Below are 21,556 nucleotides of genomic sequence, written 5' to 3'. Positions count from 1 at the left end.
TGATGCAAAACAGAGCGTGGTACATATATACATACTTAAAGGGAATTCCCCTCATTCAGAATTATTGGAATCAGATATTATAGAGTTGGGTGAGATACTAAGAGCCCACTGCCTCTGATAAGCCAAACAGGTACTGTTGGAAGTCTCTACAAAGATTGACCACCCTCTCTGCAAACTTTTACTATGTAATCTAGGACTGGTAGTGCCTAAGAGGGATATTACTAGATACCGGTGAGTTCCCCACCATCCCACATTAACAGAATGGAGGGCGGGAATGGATATATATATATATATATATATATATATATATATATATATATATATATATTTATTTATATATATATATTATTTATTTATTTATTTTGGCTCATGTTACAAGATCTCCAGTTACGATTTGACACAAACATTTTACACACTTTAGAAAGTTGTAAGAGTGGAGCAAGGAAGAGATTTGTCCAGAGCTCAGAGACAGTCGCGGCTTGTACAGGAAAGTGCGATGGGGTGGGGTGGGGTCAGAGCGAGTCGCCAGACGGTGAAATAGGTTAAATAAAAGAAAGAAACCCGTCTTCTTTGGACTTCCCCTCCCACTTCCCAGCCTCCCCACGCTTACATGCACTGGCCGTGACTGCTCAGACATCAGGTGCAGTGTTGGCTTATAAAAATTAGCACATAGTGGTATACCATGTTACAAACTATATTTAAACGTATACTTGCAACCATAAATACATACATAAACCAAGGCAATAAAACTGTGTGAAAAGAAATAGTTTATTTTGTCAAATTAAATAAGGCCAAATCAAACACAGTTCATTGTGATGCTTGACTTGACCCTATCATTAATCCAAGACACCTCAACAAGAAACATTGTAATCCACTTCAGATACAGGTGAGTGGTCCATACATGCTACAGTCCTGATCTACAAAATTGCATGCTTTTTCTCAATACCTACTATGATCTAATTCAGCTAAAATAAGGGTTTTTCATGGCACGAAACAGTTAGCAAATAGGCTGTTATAAATAAACAAAAGTATTTTCATTAAAAAAAGAAATTGTAAAAAGTAATGTGCAGTAAAAATAGAGATTATATGAAAGATAATATATGCCTAGTGTATTTCAGAAAGTCTAATGTATTTTAAAAAAAGTGAAGCGGAAATGCACATTTAGCTAAAGATCTTTGAGAATTAAAAGCACAGAACATACTAACAAACATTTAGCATTTCCTGGAAAGAGGAGACACAAGTACAAACATACTACAGTAAACTTCAGACACATACTTTACATCTATGATGCTTATGTTGAGCACCGCCTCCATGGTGGAAGTAATGACAACATTGACTAGAAGATAACTGAGCAGAACCTATATGGCAATATGTGGCTTCCTTCAGGTAGGATGGGATAACATCCACCAAGGGCTCTGATTTTAATTTTCTTTCTATTGCATTTATCTTTCATAGTTATGGTCCGGACCCTGGTGTTCGATTTGGCACAACATTGATAGCAGTAAATTCAAAGGTGTACAAACTGGCAAATTAACTAGCTCTATTCCAGTGGTAAACAATAAAAAATATTTCCGCTATCCAGAGTATACTGTCACTTCATCAGCATTTTAGGAGAAAGGCGTGATTTGTATGCAGTATGCTGATATTCTATTCAGCAATTGTTGAAAACATACATCCTTGTATAACTACACACCTGTCAAGAATTGTTTCTTTGGAGATATTCTTGACTCTCGAATCACTTTTATCATCCTTTTAAATATATTTTTGCGTCAAGCCTCAAAAATACACAGTGATTGTTTTTCAAATCGCTACTGCAATTATATTTTTTCAAATTATTCAATATGCACAAAGCTGAAAAAAGCAACATTTACCGGCTCTGTTTATAATTGTCTCACATTTTATGTTGACTAAACGATATTACGGCACATTATTGTTGTGTACAGTTTATTTTGCACACACGTCTGTTTTTGCAGCAGAATGGGACTTTTCCTTACTCAGCACTATCGTGTATTTGCTCCTTACAAAGGAGCCAAGTGCAGTACTTTAAGAAACAGTAGACAGTGATTATTAATTTTATCGATGACAAACTTCGGGACAAATTACGCGAACATGACAGACAAGGGGGATGTTCTGCAAGGTAAAGTATCTTTTGAGTAACCATGTTCCATCCAGAATGCACATTCTTTGGAAAATGAAATGCAAGATGCGTTTCCATTCGACTTCCATAGACCATATGAGGAAAAGACTAATGTCCTGAAATAAATCATTTGCCCAGTTTATTATGAGAATATGCCAATACAGATGATGTGTTCTTCTTAGTAAGCGAATATTTTATATTCTGTAGTCCTCAGATGGGTTGACATTTGGGTCAAGAAAGGCATGCAGAAAAATAAAACTTCAAGAGCTCCTTGTATTTCAAAAGTGTCCCACCAGGAGGCGTGCAGCTAGCTGCTGCAGCCTCTCGTGCAGCCGTGCCCGAGGATGTTGTTGTTGCGGCCATCTTGAAGCTTTCCATGTGTCTGGGTGGATGTTCTGCTGTCGATGCTTGTGGACGGCCCAATTTGCTCTTGATGTCTTCTAAGTCTAGAAAAATAATTAAAGTGTTTTATAATAGAGATTTAAGCATCAAAAAATCCGTGCTAGCAACATTTTCCCATCTGAAATTTCACCCAGATGCTATTAAACAACAAAAAAAGATGAAGAAAGGCCATATAAAAACACACGTTTGTTATATTTGTTGTTGTGTTGTATTTAAATCACATTATAGTGTCCATATTGGTCAAAATTGTTGAATACACAGATGCAGGTGATACAGTTAGTGTGATCAGAATGCTTTCAAAGCAATTTCCAGCTGTGCTTCTAGAAGAATTACTGAGGCATAGTTAATAGTAGACAACCTTTTATTTTGAAAGAGCAACCTGGTATTGTCTACCTCACTAATTCATAATTAGAAATATCTGTAACAAAACACGAAGAGCACATCCCTTGCTTTACAGAAGATATCCAATCATGACCGAAATCATTATGTATCCAAAATCCAAAAGACGTCTGAGTTGCATATTACACATTGGTCGTGGCCAGTGCAGAATATAGGAGGCAGAACAAGGGTCCAAGAGAACCTAGGTTAGGGTCCCTGAGCATCCCCCCCAAAAAAAATACATGAATTAATTAAAGGTGTTAATACAAATATATATTATTAACAAAATAGTTAAATAAAAGGGGCTATCCCCTGCTTGGATGTTCTCTGGGCCAGGGTGTCCACCGCCTGCTGTGCAGCGGTGGGTGGGGGGCGATGCCTGTCTGCAGCAGGTTGCAAAAACATTGATGCACATGGATTCATTTGAATCTCATTGAACCCCAAGATCCTTCCTTTTCCTATTGTATTTAGGTACGAGTGTTTTATATTCGGTGTCCCAGAGTCTCTGTACCACGGTCCCTCAAACAGGCACCGAGTACTTTAACCCTGGAATCTCAGGGTAATGAGGCAAAGCACTCCAAAGTTAATTCAGGGAGGTGATGTGGAAAGAAAATGAAAACTCTGCAACACTTTTTTACCACCGTTTATGCCTTTTACTAAGTGTTAGTAAACTTCCTATCTACCTCACTTGGGGGACAGAAAGATTATTGGGGCTTAAGGAGCTTTGGGGCTTTGTAGTCCAATGCGTGGGTAGGCTTCTCCCACCCCATATTAATTGCGGAAAAAAATATTCCTGTTCCATAGAGGGCTTTCTGCCCTCCCAGGGGCTGGCCGAAAGTCTGCTTGCCCCATTATGGAGCGGAGGCATGGCTTGATTCCTGCATGGGTAACCACACACTTTTGTATATTACATTTTTCTTGGTGTTTAATGGGCTTTCTGACCAAAAAAATGGGTGGCAGATTTGGAGTAAAGTGAACCAATATACCCCTCACTGTTTCAGAAAGAATGCTGAAACTGTAATGGGATAGGGGCATGACTTGATGGTTGGGTGAGTGGCCCCACCCTCTCCATTTTAAATTATTTTCCCCTGTTACCCAGATGGGGGCAGAAAGACTGCTCAGCCTGTCATGGCAAGAGGGCCCGATGTCTTCCAACACATTAATTGTGTAATTATGGTATCCCTCGTGTCCATCAGGCTTTCATAGCCTACTGGGCCTGTTATGCAGTGGGGGCACAGCTTCATGCCTGCATGAAGTGGAGAAGTGTGGCTCACTGGTTAGAGCAGGCAGACCCTGAAGCAGAGGTCAGACCCGGGATCAGGGTTCGATTCCCGACGCAGCAGGTTGTTGAGCTCAAATGTCCACGGACTCGATAATTCTCGCTTCGGTGCCTGACCTAATCATGGGTTCACACTCTGCAACTCTGGGCATTAAGCTTGCTTAATCTCCACAACGGCTCCCCCGCGGCGGGATGCCTGGCTTTCACCTTGGGGATGCCCTGTAGGGGCTATCTCACAGGGAAAAACCAGGACGGGTTCCCAAGGCAAGCGCGGAGATACCCCTTCGGGGGTCGATTCTGGCGCTATATAAGAAATGTAATAATAATAATAATAATAATAATAATAATAATAATAGTTATGCGTGCACTAGGCAATGCTGTCATGACCATCTCAGTCAGTGCGCTCAGTATCTTTCACTCTTACAGGAGCTTGATTTGATTTGATTTGATTTTAAAACTTATAAAGCGCCACGAATGCCCGGGGGCGTCTTGGCGCGGACACTAAGGATCGACGTCAGAGCAGATGCATGTGTATTAAATATCTGTTTGAAAGAACCAGGTTTTTAAAGATTTCCTGAACATGATGAGGTTCGTACTATTTTTGATCGTAATGGGTAGGCTGATCCAGAGTTTGGTCACTCTTACCAAGAAACATCTGCCACCCCAACAAACTTGTTTGAATCGGGGAGCTTGCAGCAAATTGTGATTGACCGATGTAAGATTCCTAGGAGCATAGTATTTTATTCTGTAGGTCAGATAGAGTGGACCTCTACCATAAAGTGCATTGAATGTGATGCATAGTGCCTTAAAAGCTATTCTTTTCCAGACAGGTAGCCAATGAAGTGCCACCAGTCGCTGGGCCACTGATTCATGCCTAGGAATGTTCAGGATTAATCTGGCTGCCGCATTCTGCAGACGTTGAAGCTTGCTCAGATATTGATTTTGGATCCCAAAATACAGCGCATTGCCATAGTCCAACTTGGATATTGTGAGGGCAATTACCACTGTTTTCATGGTCTCTTGGGGAATAAAACCTCAGATCTTTCTGATCAGCTAAAGTGTAGCCCAGAACCTTGCTGTAAGGACATTGATCTGACTGTTACATGTTAGCCGATCATCAAAGATCACCCCAAGATTTCTAACTTTGAAAACCGGTTGGGGACATTCACCCTGCTCAGAGGGCCACCATCTAGGCGACCACCCCAGAGGATTAGTTCCTAGAAGTAAGATCTCTGTCTTGCTACCATTTAATTTCAGACAGTTGGCTTGCATCCAGCTATTCACCTTTGACATGCAGGTGTTAAAGGGATCTGCTACCTCGCTTTCACTGTTGGTAATTGACACCACAATTTGTGTGTCATTGGTATAGCTGATTACTGAAAAACCATGCTGTCTGATTAAGGCCGCTAGAGGGGCCACATATACATTAAGGAGCGTAGGGCGGAAGGAGCTTGCTTTTTTATTGTTATTGCAAGAAGGTCATTGTCATCAAATTTACATAGTACATCTTAAAAAAAACACTAATTTCCTTTTAAACTTACAAAAGAGGACAGCAATATATATTTTCAAAGAACAATTAGACATATGCAAAATTCGAGCTGGTCTCATCAAATAACTGTTATCCGTAGTTCTAAAATCAAATTCAAAAATCAAATGAACAGTCCCCAAATGTTTTCCCTCTCCCTCAAAGCCTTGGGACCTCTTAATTTTGCTAATGCCATTTCCATAGTAAAAACTACATTAATCAAGATCCCCCACTCCGTTACACTTGGATACTCCTTAGATATCCACAATCTAGCTATGACTAACCTTGCACATGCATATATTATAGATATCAAATCTTTATGATGGTAATTGACATCTTGAATATCTAGTGGAACCAGATGCGCCGAGAGTGGCGGAGTTGCAATTTGCTTACTAGTTAGGGCATCGATTATTCCCTTCCAAAATGGAGATAACATTGGGCATGTAAATAGCATATGTTCAATGCCAGCTGCTTCCAAGTTACATTTCAGACATTTAGTTTGCTCGTTTGTTTAGTTTCCTAATGACCAGTTAGTAATTCTATGAGGAGTGTAATATAACTGACTGATAGTTCTATAAAGCTAAAGCCCTAAATTGGACGATTGGACTACCTGGTTAATTTGTATAAGTGAAGCTGAGATCTGGTTGGGGCTGATATTTATAACTAATCTATTCGACCATTTAGTTGCTATTTTCCCACAGTCATCTGTCTTGCCTGCAGTTAAGTAGCTATAGCTCTGACTGATGAATGACTTTGTTTTATCCGAATACAAACATTTTAAAGTATCTGAACAGGTTGCTTCTTCAATTTTCATTTTTCATACAAAAAAATCCCAGACCTGAATATATTTAAAGTACATCCCATCACTTATTTTATATAAAAGTTTCAGAGTAGCAAAGCTTAAAAAACCATTTGGTCCATAATGATCCCCCAATGTCTTAATACATGTCCAGTCCATTGGGTCCCAGCTCCATCCGTGAAAATATCAGGTAATCCTGGATTCCCCCATAATTGTAATTCAGCATTATAGAAAGGGATCTTGTCCATGGTCATAATTTTTTCCCAAATTTTCTTAATATGTCTGGCGGTCTTAAATTTTACTCTTTTAAAGTAATTTTGATGACAAACTCAGAATAAAAATTTATTGCTCTCGGGTCCCAACATAAATTGGTGGAAGAGTAGCGAACTTCCATTTTTTAGGAGACTGCGTATACGGCTAAAAAAAGTCGCCAAAAAATATAACTTAAAGTCAGGGAAAGTTAATCCCCCCTTTTCGATAGGTAACTTCAAGAGTTCAATTGACCTACAGGCTTTTTTATAGCCCCATATGAAGCTGCTACAGATACCATCCAGTTTCCTAAAAAAAAGATTATTGAGTTGCAAAGGAATAGATCTGAACAAGTATAAAAATGTGGGCACTATTTGCATTTTAATTAAATTGATAAGCCTCACCAAACTGAGTGGTATCTTGTGCCAGTTTCTTAAGATAGTAGTTATATCTTTCAACATCAGTTCATAGTTCAGTGTTATTACCTTATCCACATCAGCAGCTATCTTAATTCCTAGATATATTGCATTTGGGCATAGGCCCACAATTGTTTCTGTCGGTTTGTAGTTGGCGATAACTTGAGTTTTATTTTTGTTCAATTTATAGCCTGACTTCTCCAAAATTAGTAAGTAAAGTTCTTTATTGTTTGATTATTTAAAATCTTACAATATTTCCAGTACAAAAACATATGCCTAATAACAATACAATAAAAGCAATTATATCCATAAAAGTTCGTTAAAATTTCACTAAAATAATTTTTTCTAATTTATTCACCCAGTTTTGTATTAACTATCTTTATGAGCCTTACAAAGGCAGCGTTCATGATTATATCATTTGAATGAAGACAGTTTTTCCGTGCCTGCCTGCATGTCCTTATTCCACGTATATTAAATTGCAATTTAAGTAGTGTGCATCTTTCATTACGGAGTTCAGGACAGATACATAAGAGGTGGACAATATTCTCTTCACCACTTTTACAAAGTCTACACAATGTGCTACTGTCAGTTTTTTCCATGGAAGGACGTGACTAAGGCCCGGTAGAATTCCAAATCTTGCTCTTATGAGACATTGTTTAAATTTTTCAGACCAGGGTATCTCCAGGTATTCTTGTATCTTCTTTTTTTGATTTCCATTTATTACTGACCACGAATGCTTTCTTTTTGCCAGCGTATCTTTGTCACTTACAAGTGATAGGTGATTTGTTGTTCGATTATTTTTTTTATACGATCCATTGCTTATCATATTATTCCAAGTTGGCATAAGTCCAAACTCTTCTATTGCCTCATTTAGATACTTCCATGCAAGTGAATTCATATTCTTATTTATTTCTTGCCAAAGAAGCTGAGATATATGATTATCATGGTCGTTTTTTTATCCTATACCACATTTTGATAAATTGGCCTTTTCTTGCAAAACATTGATTATTTAGACCAAATTCCAATCTAATTTGTGCTGGTGAAGCATTATTTGGAAGATAAAAGAGAGATTTATATGTTTTGGAAATTACCTTGTTTATTATTTCCGCATCCATCCCCATTAATGCCTCACTACCGTATGTTATGGTTGGGAGCAATTTAGCCCCTATAATTTTCAAAAGCGGCCGATAGGTTAGATTTCCAAGCGATTTCTGTGCTATCTTGAATGCTGCAGTTAGGGAGTTGGCTTTTCTTTATATGTCCAGTTTTTGTAGATGGTAATTTCCCTTCTGGTCAAATAGTACACCCTAATACCTCTACACTTCTACTTGTTCCAGTTGGGTGTTTTCAATATACTATTTACTTTTTTGTCTCAGCTTTATGTTCCTAGTGACCACCATAATTTTTGTTTTGGTTTCATTTATTTCCATTCCATTTTCATTAGCATACAAGATTATTCGGTTAACTAAACGCTGAAGGCCAATTTTAGTATGACTTAAAAGGATGGCGTCATCTGCATACATTAGGTTAGATATCAGTTTGCCCCCTAGTTTCGGAGGATGTGCATTCAGCTCGTCCAGATTTCCTGATAGATCTCCCAGGAATAGATTAAAAAGGAGTGGGGCCAACACACATCCCTGTTTTAGCCCTTCTAGTGCTGGAATCTCTTTTGTTAATGATTGGCCTTCCCCCATCCTTACTCTAACCCAGGTTTGACTGTATAACAATTTAATCAATCTTAATAGTTCAATTGGAATATCTTTTTCCAAGAGTTTTTTCCACAATAAATTTCTTTGAACACAGTCAAAAGCAGATTTGAAATCTACAAAACATAGATACAAGGGCTGTTTAACTCTGAGTGACTTTTCAAATATTAATGATAACGCCATAATGTTTGTCATTGTTCCAAGCCCCTTTATAAAACCAGTTTGATTCAATGGCAAGATCTTGTTTTCTATTACCCATTCATTTAGTTTAATTAATAGTACTCCAGCAAACAGATGGGCATCTGTATCTTGGAGGGTGATAAGTCTATAGTTTTCTGCAAGCGCCCTATTTCCTTTCTTGTATATTGGGGAGATTAAGGATCCTCGCCAGGATTCATGGATATTACCTGTCTCTATGACTTCTTTAAATACCTTTACCAAGTAGCTCGACCATAGGTCTGGGTTTTCTTTATAAAGGGCAAACGGTATCCCGTTGGGACCTGGTGCCCCATTTTTCTGCTTCTTTATTAGTTTTGCTACTTGATCTTTTTGTATTTCAAAGTGTTCTTGCATCTCATCACTAGGAATAATAGTTAGTTGTGTTTTCGTGATATTTGATGTTGTTTCATTACGATTTAGATGTTTTCCTAGAAATGTAACCCATTCTTGCTCAGTTAAAGTTGATGAAACTACCAATTTCTTCGGTCTTACTAATGTGTTTATGATTTTCCAAAATTCTCTTACATTTGTTTGTTTGCTTGCATGAAATAATTTTGACCACATTTCCTGTTTCGCTTGATATTTTTCATTCCATATTAGCTTCCTCAGGTGCTGATTTAATATTTTTAGTTTGATTAGATTTCCTCTGTAGCAGTTGTCTTTTTTATTTGTTTTCTTATCCTATTGCGAGTTCTTTTTAACTTTGTTATTGTGTACCGAAGATTTATGTATGAGTCCTTTTCTTCTCGTTTTTCTTTTACATTCCTTTTGTTTGATATATCTTGAGTTTGAGGTTTCACTATTTTCTTAGTAAATTCCACCCACTGTTCAACTGCTGTTTCCGTTGGATTTTCATTGAAGCAACTCTCTATAATGTTCTGGATTTGTTCGTTCATCCTATCCTTATTCAGATTGGTCCAGATAAGTTTTTTTTATAATTTATCGTTCCAGTATACCCCGACACAGTATGGTATGGTTGGTTAATGTTGCTTCTAATATTGGTGGTTATTATCTGTTGACAATGGTCACTATCTCCAACTTTAACTAACCTATATGAGTTTATATTTTGAAATATGTTGAGTGATACCATTGTATAATCTATCCTAGTGCTTGCATTATGTGAGATGTACGTATATGCTGGGGGATTATCCTCTTTAAATCTGCCATTAAGGATTCCCAATCCCAGCGCGAATGAATGTTACAGCAATTTTGTTACGTGCCTGGTTAGTCATGACACCTGGGTGCTGCTGTTGTGGAATTAACCACTGATGGTCTTGTGTTTGTGAAACATCATCTCTTATTAATGGTACTAATAAGTTAAGGTTAAAATCCCCAGTCATCACATAGTCTACTAATGGATTCTCCAGCATATGTTCCAACAAAATACTGTTAAGAATTGCACATATAGTTGCTCTACTTGTTTTTGTTGGGTGGATATATACATTGATCATAATTAATGACCTCTTCTTTTGCTCAGTTGTTTTATAATTCAGTTTGACTATAAGAATGTTTTTACTATTAGATACCAGTTGCTCATGATCAGCCTGTATGCTACTGGAAATAAAGGTTGCTAGCCCGCCACTCGGACGACCATACTTATGAGTCTTGTTTGCATTTTCATAATATCCTACATAACCCTCCATTATAAAAGGGTGTGTTTCCCAGGTTTCCTGGAGGAATAGGATGTGACATGGGAAGGGTATAGAGCTTATATGTGGATTGGAGAGCTTTGTCCCTACTCCATTTATGTTCCATGAACACATTGTCATCTCGGTTATTTTTGCTCGGGGGATTGTAATGTTATTCCTTCATTGATCTACATTGCTATGAAGAGCCTGTGCAATCCATTTTTCATTTATTCCTGAAGTGGTTTCTATTATGCTAGATGGTGATGCCACTCTTGGTGTGTTAATAGATCTACCCCGGGCATTCCTTAGCACTGTTCCTTTTTGCTTAGTATTTTTTTCTATTAGGACATGATTTATCTCATTAATAAATGGAGTAGGATAGACTTTCGGTGCCTGCTTAGTAATGTGTTTTCCCCAGGCTTTAATTGTTGTAAACTCTTTTATTATTTGTTCTGCTATTAACATAGATTTTTATGTGATCAATGTCAATTCTTGAGTACTATCCTTATCTACAATAAATTCAATGGAATTAATATCGTCGTTCTTAATGTTGTCTAATGCTGGAATTGATTTAAATAGTCTAAGGATGTTCCCTCTATTCAGTGTGCCAGATCTACCTCTGGATTCATATTCAGGTTTAAATATTATCTGTACTTTCTCCGTTGTTAATAGGTTTTCTTTGCAAGGTACCTCCAGAGTGTGGTTTGTTCTATGTGTAATTAGTTTTTCTCCTTCCCAATTTTCAATTACAAGATTATCCCAGTATGGTAATTTGGTTTTAGGCTCTACTGTTCTATGTATAATCCTTCTTGCTGTACCATTCATGTTGGTTTTAAAACACATTTCTGTATTCCCATTGTGGTTTTGATCTTGTTACTGGCATGCTTTTATCGTTACTTTTAATGGCATACTGTCATTTATTCCATTTAGATTGTAAAATGTCGAATTGTCCTCCTGGACTTAATCTTTTTCCCTTATTTTTTCTGTAGCCAGTGTTGAATTAGTTATAGCCATCAGTTTTTTTCCACCCTTTTTAGTATTATTTTAGCATCTTTATTAGATGCTTGTTCCAGTAATGGTTCTTGTACGAATATAGGGAATAATTTTTTTGTCTCATTCTTAGTTTTTGGAGGGGTTTTTTCTTCTTCTTTTGAATTTTCTCGTTGCAATCCATGTTTTTTTGTTGTATCATCAGTTTTTGTAGAGTCTTCATACGCATAGTTGTTAGCTTTTTATTTTTTCTTGCTTTGCGTAGTTTTTTTCTTTGTCGTTTTGACATAATATAACAATTTGAGACCTGTTCTTTGCATTTGTACTCTACCCTTGGTACAGTACTAGTTGATTCGTCATGTGTTTGATCCATTACTTGTATTTCTATTGGCACATCTCTATCATCCTGTACATGTACTTTTTTCTGGGATTTCATCACTGATGATATTTCTTCATTATCAGCAGTTGCCATAGAGCTCTTTTTCTCCTTTTTTACTATCTCAGTCATTTCGCATTTATATTTTCTTGTATTATCTTCGTGGCCATTTTCTTTTTAGTGTCTTCTAATATAGTATGCAAAACCTCTGGTATAGCTACTAGCTTATCCATAAGTGGGGTGCAGATTTTTGTTTGTCATTTTGGACTCTATCAGAATATTGAGCTGTGAAAGTTCATTATCTATTCCCGCAACTGCATTTGCCATCATTGTAAGGAGATCAATCTGAATGTCCATCTTATTGGATTGATAGTTTAGCGCTTCTAATGTTAGTGTCGATGTTTGATAGAAAATATCCCAGTTTATTCGAATATCTGTTTTTTTTATTCCTTTTAGATTGATTTGGGTTGCCCTTCCATTTAGTTGATCAGTTGGAGGTGCACAATCTGTTGTAAGAAAGGTGTTTGCTTTTGGGAGCAAATCTTCAATTGTTTTATTACCTTGCCATATTCTAAGCATTTCGTTTTCTTCTTTTTTAGCATTCCCAATATTGTAACTTTGTGTACTAGTTGGTTTGGTCCTATTTTCATCAAGTGATGAATGAGGTTTTTTCATAATTTCCACATTTATTTCTATAGGAATTACTGATAACTTTGATTCAATCATGCTACTTTTATTTAGTATATCTTGGATATCTTGCTTATCTAATACTTCTAAATCCTCTAGTTCTATTGATTTATCGTATTGTTTTATATTGGGAGGAAAGGTTACATTTAACTTGTATTTCTATTGACACATCTCTATCATCCTGTACATGTACATGTAATTTGGAATTTGTGATCCTTCTTTTGTGTGTTAAAATCTCAGTTGAGAGGGGTACTTTGCATGACTTGCCCATTGTATTTCTCAGAACCCGTTGGCTTTATTGGAGTTTGTAGTTTATCATTTTCCATATCCCTTTGCATAGTGATAAGAGCATCAGCTGGATCTGTCAGGAATTCAAACTTATCCGGGATTTTTCCTGATTTCGCGAACATTTTGGCTATTGGGGAAATTAAAGTTTGATTTACTCCTTCAATATTTGCTTTAACCCCTTTTATAACTTTTGCTTGCTGTATTTTCTTTGGACGTCTAATAGTTAATCCAGACGTTCTCACTTTGCCAGAGCGCATAGTTCCTTTATATTTGTTGCAGCGGCGTTGTTATCACAGCGCTTTTTTTCGCAGCGCTCACGCCCGCATTCAACCCACTTACGATCTGCCACCACCCGTCTGATATGGTGTACTTCGATTTGCTGCGGCGTTGTTTTCCCAGCGCGTATCTCCGCGCTCACGCCTGCTCACGCCTGCTCACGCCTGCATACAACCTGCGTTCCACCAGTGATATCCCTCCAGCCCTCTGTATCTTCTTCTTTGTCTTCTTTCAATAGCTATCCTGGGCTGGCCTCTCCAATGTCAAAGACCAATGTCAAAATTTATCGTGGGGGAAATTGTGGGGAAAATGTGGGGGAAATCTGGGGGAGGTATGATCAATAGGGCCGCTTAACTTTGCTACACGTCTCTGGTTCCTATTTACCCTTGATACGCTCAACCTCCCAAGCCTGTCTGCCCTGTCTGCCCTATAGGTGATGAACAGCTGCCGTCAGGGAGGGATCGAGCGGGAACAAGGGCAGGTAGGAAGAACAATGTAGGATTTATAATAGCTGCGCAATTACTATGCAGAAGCCCTCAGCGCACTCTAGCCTCCGAAGCTTACCCCCGCAGCTCTACACCGCTACCTAGCTGTAGCTACTTTGGCGTTCTCAAAATACTGCTATCAGCACACTCACTGCGTCTCTCGCCCAGCCTCCACTCTCCTCTACCAATAATTTCCTATCGGGTCCTGGTGCAATCCTTGTGTAGGCAGGGGCCACCTATGCAAGGCACTCTGGGGCATCACTCTTATTCCGTTATAGCCCACAGTTCACTCGGCTCAGACGTCACTCAGAGGGCCTGGGTGTTTCCTAATCTCAATAGCCGGTCTGCAGCACACTCGCAGTCCAGCGCTACGGAACCCCAGCGCTCCAGTCTGACTGACTGAGCACACCTGTGGGGGGGGGAGCGGGAGCACTGGGCGGTTTGATGGAGGGGTAGGGGCTGTGGAGTGCAGGTCGAGGGTCAAGGGTCCACGATTCTGATCCACTGCCGCCCCGCTGCTACCGCTACCTCCACTCCACTCCGCTCCGTTTGCCGTTTGCCGCCTCTACAGCTGCCGCTCGACTCCGCTCCTCTCCACCAAACTCCATTGAACTCTGCAGCTCCGCAACTCGATGCTCTCTGCGCCACCACTCTGTTCTGTGCTCTCTAGCGCCACCACTCAGTATCAGTGCCAAAATTAGTAGCTTCATTAATTATCTCAGGAATTGCTTTTATTAGATCTGTAGTAAATACCGCTATATCGTCCGCAAAAACGGTTATTTTGAAACTTTTGCATCCCAGTTCCACGGGGATAATATTATCTTGTATTTCCAGAGAATTTAAAAACGGCTCCAGAGAGAGGGCAAAAAGCAGGGGTGACAGAGGGCAGCCCTGCCTTGTTCCCCTCCCTATCATGAAGTTCGCTAACTCTGTTCCTAAGTAGCTAATCTTAGCCATTGGATAGTCATACAAAGAGCGAACCCATCTAAGATATTGCCCATGAATACCATGAGTCTTCAGCACTGCCCACAAGTACTCCCACCCCACTCGGTCAAATGCTTTTTCCGCATCTAACATAACCATGCCGAGTGGGGTGAGATTAGTCGAAGCGACATCGATCGCTGTGATGGCTGTATTAATGTGTGCGGTGGTATTTCTCCCCATCACTAACACATGTTGTTACATATTAACAAGTTACGGCATTATAGGTGTCAAGTGATTTGACAAAATGTTTGCGAAGAATTTTGCGTCCGCATTGATCAGCAAAATTGGCCGGTATGAGCCACATTCATCAGGTGTTTGTTTTGTTTAAGAAAAAAGACAATCTTAGCTGTTTTCCATGATGTGGGGGCCTTTTCTGATTCCCCAATGGTTTCTATTACTAACTCCAAAAGCGGTAGTAGTTCTTGGGAGCATATTTTATAAAGTTCAATAGGTAGGCAGTCCTCGGGCGTGGCTTGGACGCCGATCGGGATGGCGGCGTGAGCTCGCAGCTCCGCGCAGAATCCCGCTAATTCTCCTGTCTTTTGCACCCTGGGCGACCCGAGGTCGACGCGCCTGCCCTCTGAAGGGTGAGGGGACAGCCGGGCACAGTTGGAAAGTTGCTGGGGGTCTGTTGGCCCCGAGGAGACCGAGTTGGGCGACGGCCGAGGTGTTGCCGAGAGTGAGAAGAAAATGGCGCCGATGAGGACGGGCAGCCCCGGACATCAACTTTGAGCCGAGTTGTCGCCGACTGGCGGGAGGCCCTGCAGCCGATAGATCGAGACATTGGGGACAGAAGCGCCAGATCCTGAGGTCGGGGAACAGTGACTCGCCCCGCCCGGACTTTGTGGTCCCTCGCTGGCCGCCATCTCTATCTCCTTCCTTCCCCCCTCAGGCTTCCGAGGGGGCCGGCGGAACAGTGCCCGCCACGCTGGCCATTGGTTCTGAGGGCATCGGTGGCGGCACTTGACCCTGCTCAGTGTCAGGTAGTTCGCGCCGGACTACGAGCGCAGAAGCTGGTCGGGCTTGCAGGCCTGTGACGCAGTACCCTGAAATGGCGGCGGCCGGAGGGCTGGTGGCCGAGGAGCGCGCTGAGGGGGACCTGGCGGCATCGTCTCGGATGGGCGAGACTCCCCCACCGGAGTTGGATCAGGAGCAGCGGCTGCACCGACGTCTAGACGCCATACTCGATGCGATCACCTCGACCAAGGAGGCACTGCACCAGGACATCGCACAAGTGGCCACGGGGCTGGGGCTATTGCGAGCGGACCACGCGAAGCTGGCGGATAGGGTCAAGGACCATGATCAGCTGCTATTGGACCTGAAGCCGTCGGTGGTGACCGCAGAACACAGGATCACGGATATATTAGCCCGGTTGGACTCGCTGGAACGACGGGCGGAGGATGCAGAAGGCCGCAACAAGCGAAACAACGTGCGGGTCGTAGGCCTGCCGGAACGAATTGAGGGGGAGGATTCGGTGGCCTACATGGAGAACTGGTTTCGCACAGTGGTGGCACCGGAGGGGCTTACTCCTTTCTTTACTCTGGAGCGAGCCCACAGGGTGCCTGCTCGCCCGCCAGGGCTTGGCCGCCCCCCCCCCGACCGATGGTGGTGCGGCTCCTCCACTATAAGGACCGGGATCTCCTCATCCAGCGGGCTAGGATGTCGGGCCCGTATAAGGTGGAAAACAGCAAGGTCACGATCTTCCCGAACTACACTCAGGCGGTCCAGAAGAACAGGGCATCGTTCCTGGCGGTGAAGAAGGAGCTCCGGGAGGAAGGCATCCAATATTCCTTGCTCTACCCGGCCAAGCTGCGGATCATACTGGACGAAACTATGCACTTTTTCCAGACTCCGGACGAAGTTTGGCAATGGCTGGAGCCGTATAGAGCGGGGACGGACAGGTCGCATAAAAGTAGGCGAGATCAGCCTAAGCAACCCCGGATCAGACAATCTCAGCGCATCAGGTCCCGCAACAGGCGCCAGCGGGAGAAACGGGAGGCTCAAATGGCTGCGGAAAAGAGAGATGCGCTCGCAGCGACGGCGGCCATCACGGGGTCGCAACAGAACAGTGAACGGGTGGAAACGGACTCGGGCGGAGAAGGCAGCAGAACGGGAGAAGACCTCTCAGAGGCGGAAAGCTCGAAGGGGCCGGTGGTGACCCCCCAGACCTCTGATGGAATATTCTGCGGTTGAGACTGTGTTGGGACTTGCTCGAGACCTGATGGTAGGGCGGTATCCTGTTGGAGATGAGTGGGTTGCCGGGAGGGGAGCTGAGCGCGCAGTAGGGGATGAAGGCGCGGGGTGCGGGCTCCGGTAGCTGGGATCGGCGATAACTCACCCCCCTTGGGCCCTTAAGGCCTGCTGTGGTGGAGACCACAGGGTAGGAATATGGGTAGTTGGTTCGAGGTTTGGATTGGGGCTGACATTGGGTTTGTAGGCTCTGTCCTGGGGAGTGGGGTTTGGGGTGTTTTTTTGTTCGGGGTGTGTTCTGGGGTGGGCAACTGCTTTGGAGGGGATGTGAACTTTTGTTATTTGGATCGGACTGCTCGATGTTGGTATGGGGACATTACCTAACCTGAAATGCCTGACGTGGAATGTCCGGGGGCTGCAAACTATGGTTAAACGCCACAAAGTACACGCATACCTGGTGCGGAGAGGGGTACAGATTGCTATGCTGCAAGAAACCCATCTGACTAAAAAAGAGTGCGCTGCGTTGCAAAAAAGATGGCGGGCCAGGTGTTCGGCACCACTTACTCAGCGTATGCCAGGGGGGTGCTGATTTGGGTGAGGGCGGGGATACCGTTCCAGGTGCTGAATCAAGTGGTGGACCCTGATGGCAGGTTCGTAGCAGTGGAGGGGAGGCTGTATGGAAGGGATGTGGTTCTCTGCTGTGTGTATGCGCCGAATACTGATCAGGCTCGATATTTTGATGGCCTCTCTGGGTCCTTGGCCTCTTTCCTGGCGGGCCCGATAGTGTTAGGGGGGACTTCAACTCGATTACGGATGTGGCTCTGGATAGGTCCCATCCCCCCCTGGTAGACTCCCCGGTGCGCAAGTTGGCCAAGCACAGGAAGGACTGGCAGGACAGATGGGGGTTGCTGGATGTATGGCGGGAGCAGCACAGAGACACCAGGGATTATTCCTTTTACTCTGCTCTCCACGCTCTGCATGTGAGGATAGATTCGGTGCTCTGTGGTGGGTCCCTAGCCCCGTTGATCTCTCATACGGATTACTTGGCCAGAACTATCTCAGATCATAACCCCCTATTGGTACACATCCAGTGGCAGCGGGAGCGCTCGGCGATACCAACATGGCGGCTTCGGCCGGAGACGCTGGAGGACTCAGTATTCAATGACGCTGTCCAGCAAGGTATCGGCCGTTACTTTGATGAGAATGAGGGCACGGCCACGAGTCGGTCCACTGAATGGGATGCAATGAAAGTGGTGGTGAGAGGGGTATGTCTGGGTAGGTTTTCGAATGCTCGCACGACTGTGTTGAATGCACTTATGAAAGCGGAAGAGACTTTGAGAGATTTGGAGCGCCGCAGGCCGGCCAGCCCGGACTTACAGACCCAGTTGTTGGAAGCGAAGGAAGTGGTCGCCACCGAGACGGAACGGTTGAGGTGTTACGACTACAGGCAGTATACCATTAGAGCGCATGCAGAACGGGACAAGGTGGGCACGCTCTTGGCCAGACTTGCTAACCCGGAACTTAGGGGTTGCCCGATCCTTAGCATTAGCAACGCACAGGGGGAGATGGTGTATTCCCAGGCAGCGGTGTTGGAATGCTTTCGGGTGTACTATCAGGAACTGTATCAGAGTCAGTTGGGAGTGGAGGTCCAGGACATAGCGGAGTACCTAGGGGCGAGGCAGCTTCCGGTCCTAGATGAAGAGGACGCGAAGGAGTTGGGCGGCCCGATCACGCTCACTGAAATACGTGTGGCTGTTAAACATATGGCTCGTAACAAAACGCCCGGGGTGGACGGGTTACCAATAGAATTTTATCAGCAGTATGTCGACAGTTTGGCCCCCAGGCTCTTGGTGGTGTACACGGAAGCTTTTGAGACAGGAAGCTTGCCTGGGTCCATGCGTGAGGCCCTGATTGTACCGCTCCTGAAGCCTGGCAGGGACGCAACGGATGTGAGGTCCTATCGCCCGCTGTCCATGTTGACGGTGGATTACAAGATCCTGAGCCGGATATTAGCCACCAGACTGGCCCCACACATGACGGGCCTGGTGCACAGGGATCAGGCTGGGTTTATCCCCACGAGGAGCACGGCGCTGAATATTCGCCTCCTGGTGGGGATAATGGACGCCATCTTGGATGGGGACGGGGCCCAAGCGGTCCTGTCCGTGGACATCGAGAAGGCCTTTGACAGCTTGGAATGGACCTTCCTGGATGGAGTGCTGGAGAGGTTTGGCATGGGTGAGGGGTTCCGCCGGTGGACGAAGGTCTTATATGCCTCGGCGACGGCGTGGGTGCGTGTGGGTGGACTGGTATCTGCGGCATACCCAGTGGGTAGGGGCACGAGACAGGGGTGCTCCCTTTCCCCCTTATTGTTTGCTCTAGCGATGGAACCCTTGGCGGTCCATGCGAGGTCGGGTGACAAGTATGTGGGGGTAGCCAGCGGCGGGCAGCGACATCACATATCGCTGTATGCGCACAACCTACTTCTGTATCTCGATGACACGGCGCGGGCCCTGGAAGGAGCGATGGACCTGTTGTCGGAGTTTGGCCGGCTGTCGGGACTTAAGGTCAACTGGGCGAAGACCTGTGTGTTCCCGCTGAGAGCGGAGTCGCCCAGCCCTGCTCATGACTTGGGGGTGCTCTGGGAGCCATCTTGCTTCACCTATCTGGGAGTCCGCATCTACCACGCGACCGCGGACCTATTGGAGGGCAACATCGGGCGGTGCGTTCGGGCGCTGAGGGGCAGCATGGCCTTCTGGTCGACCCTCCCGCTGACGGTTCTGGGTAGGATAGCTCTTTTAAAAATGGTAGCACTCCCCCGCTTCCTGTATTATTTCCGGACGTTGCCTATCTGGATTCCTCAGGGGATCTTTAGAGACCTGAGGACGATGATTATTGGTTTCCTATGGGGGGCATGGCCGCCGTAGAGTGGTGCTGAGCACGCTGCTTCGCCCCAAGATCGAGGGGGGCATGGCTGTACCCGACTTTGAGCTATATTATTTAGCGGCGCAATTGCAGGTCCTCACGCAGAACGTGGACAGGGTGTTTAGGGGGCCGGAGGCGGACCGAGAGCAGGGGATACAACGACATGTGCTGTCCTTTATCGTCATGCAGCAGAGACTTGAGTTGGGGGGCCTCATTATGGAGGAACGGACACTCAGGCTGTGCTGGCAGAGGAGCCTTAGGAGAGCAAAGGCGACGCAGCCTTATGCGCCGGAGATCCCGATCGGTATGCTGACGGCCTTGCCGCACGGGGGTGACTGGTCCCCATTGCTGGATTGGGAGGAGGCGGGCCTGCAGGTGGTAGGGGACCTGTACGTCGATGGGGCCCTGGTACCCTTTGAGGTGCTTTGGGAACAGTTCAGGCTGCCTGATGGGGAGTTTCTCCTACACGCAGCGGTGGTGGCGGCTATACAGAAGCACTGGAAAGGGGGGCTCATGGAACCGACCACGACTATGGCGTGCCAGTATGTGGTGATGGCAGCGGGCACGTTCAAGGATGTGACATGCCTCCATACTAGGATGCTGAACGAGGTTCTGGAACCGCTCCAGGGGCTCAAGGCTAAATGGGAGGAGAGTGTGGGCAGGTCCATTCCAGATACGGCGTGGAGTCACATCTTGCGGCGCACGTGGAAAGGCACGAGAAATGCGCGCTTCCAACAAGTGCATTTCTATGTGCTCCATAGGGCCTACCCGACCCCCGAAAAAATACGGCGGTATTTCCAGATACCGGACGCTCGGTGCCCGCGGTGCTCGTCTTTAGGAGCGGACATGGATCATTTGCTCTGGGGATGCTCGCATTTGGAGACCTACTGGGCTGAGGTGGGGGACCTCTTAAACGATGTGACCGACAGGGAGGTGGAATTTGATATGGCGGCGTGCTTGCTGCTCTGGTTCCCGCACACCAAACACACCAAGGTGACAAGCAAATTTATTGATCTGGGTCTGATACTGGCGCAAAGAGAAATAACATGGCATTGGAAGTCCAAGGGCGGGCCGTCACTGCGGAGATGGAAGAATGAACTGCTGAGGTGGTCTGAATGCGAGAGTGTGCTCCGGATGAAGCAGGCTGTCAAGCTTGGTAATGAGAAGGCTTTGGATGCAGCGCGTGCGTGGGAGTTGGTAGTGCAGACTTTGCGTGATTCTTTAGTGGAGGATGAGGACTGAGGGAACAGGACCAGTGGACACTGCGGGGCAAACGTACACAGAGTTGTCATTGACACTGTGGTGGATCCATCCAACACATCAGCACGAAGCACACACCATTAGCAGTTGCCGGGGTGGGGACATATGGGGGTTGTTCAGTGGGAGTTTGGGGTGAGTCGGCAGCCGAGAAGCTGGTTGTCTGCAAGGGCGACCTCGAGTTAAGTAGGCCAGTTAGGCACCGCGCGGAGCAAGAGATGGTGGGGGGAGCGGCCAGGCATGATAGGCTCCACAGCGCTCGGGGTGGGCCCTGGAACGGACAGTAGCATTGATCACGCAAGCGGAATGGCTGACAAAGGTATTGTTGAGGGTGGGGGGGGTAAAATGCAGATACGTAAAACG

At 44.5% G+C, this 21,556-nt stretch overlaps 1 protein-coding gene across 1 annotated transcript in view; it reads right to left on the bottom strand.

Moving 5' to 3' along the window:
- Window positions 1-750: 750 nt before the first annotated feature.
- STK32B (serine/threonine kinase 32B) overlaps window positions 751-21,556 on the bottom strand; it is a 1,691,669-nt gene continuing 1,670,863 nt past the window's right edge. Inside the window, exon 12 of the mRNA XM_086964101.1 lies at window positions 751-2,583. Coding sequence (XP_086820227.1) covers window positions 2,445-2,583 — 139 coding nt within the window. The 3' untranslated portion in view covers window positions 751-2,444. The remainder of the gene's footprint in view (window positions 2,584-21,556) is intronic.

Source organism: Lissotriton vulgaris, chromosome 3_2 (genome assembly GCF_964263255.1).
Source record: "Lissotriton vulgaris chromosome 3_2, aLisVul1.2, whole genome shotgun sequence".
Lineage (NCBI taxonomy): Eukaryota > Metazoa > Chordata > Amphibia > Caudata > Salamandridae > Lissotriton > Lissotriton vulgaris.
Note: the sequence above shows the minus strand (reverse complement) of the source record. Positions and strands in the feature narration are given on the sequence as shown.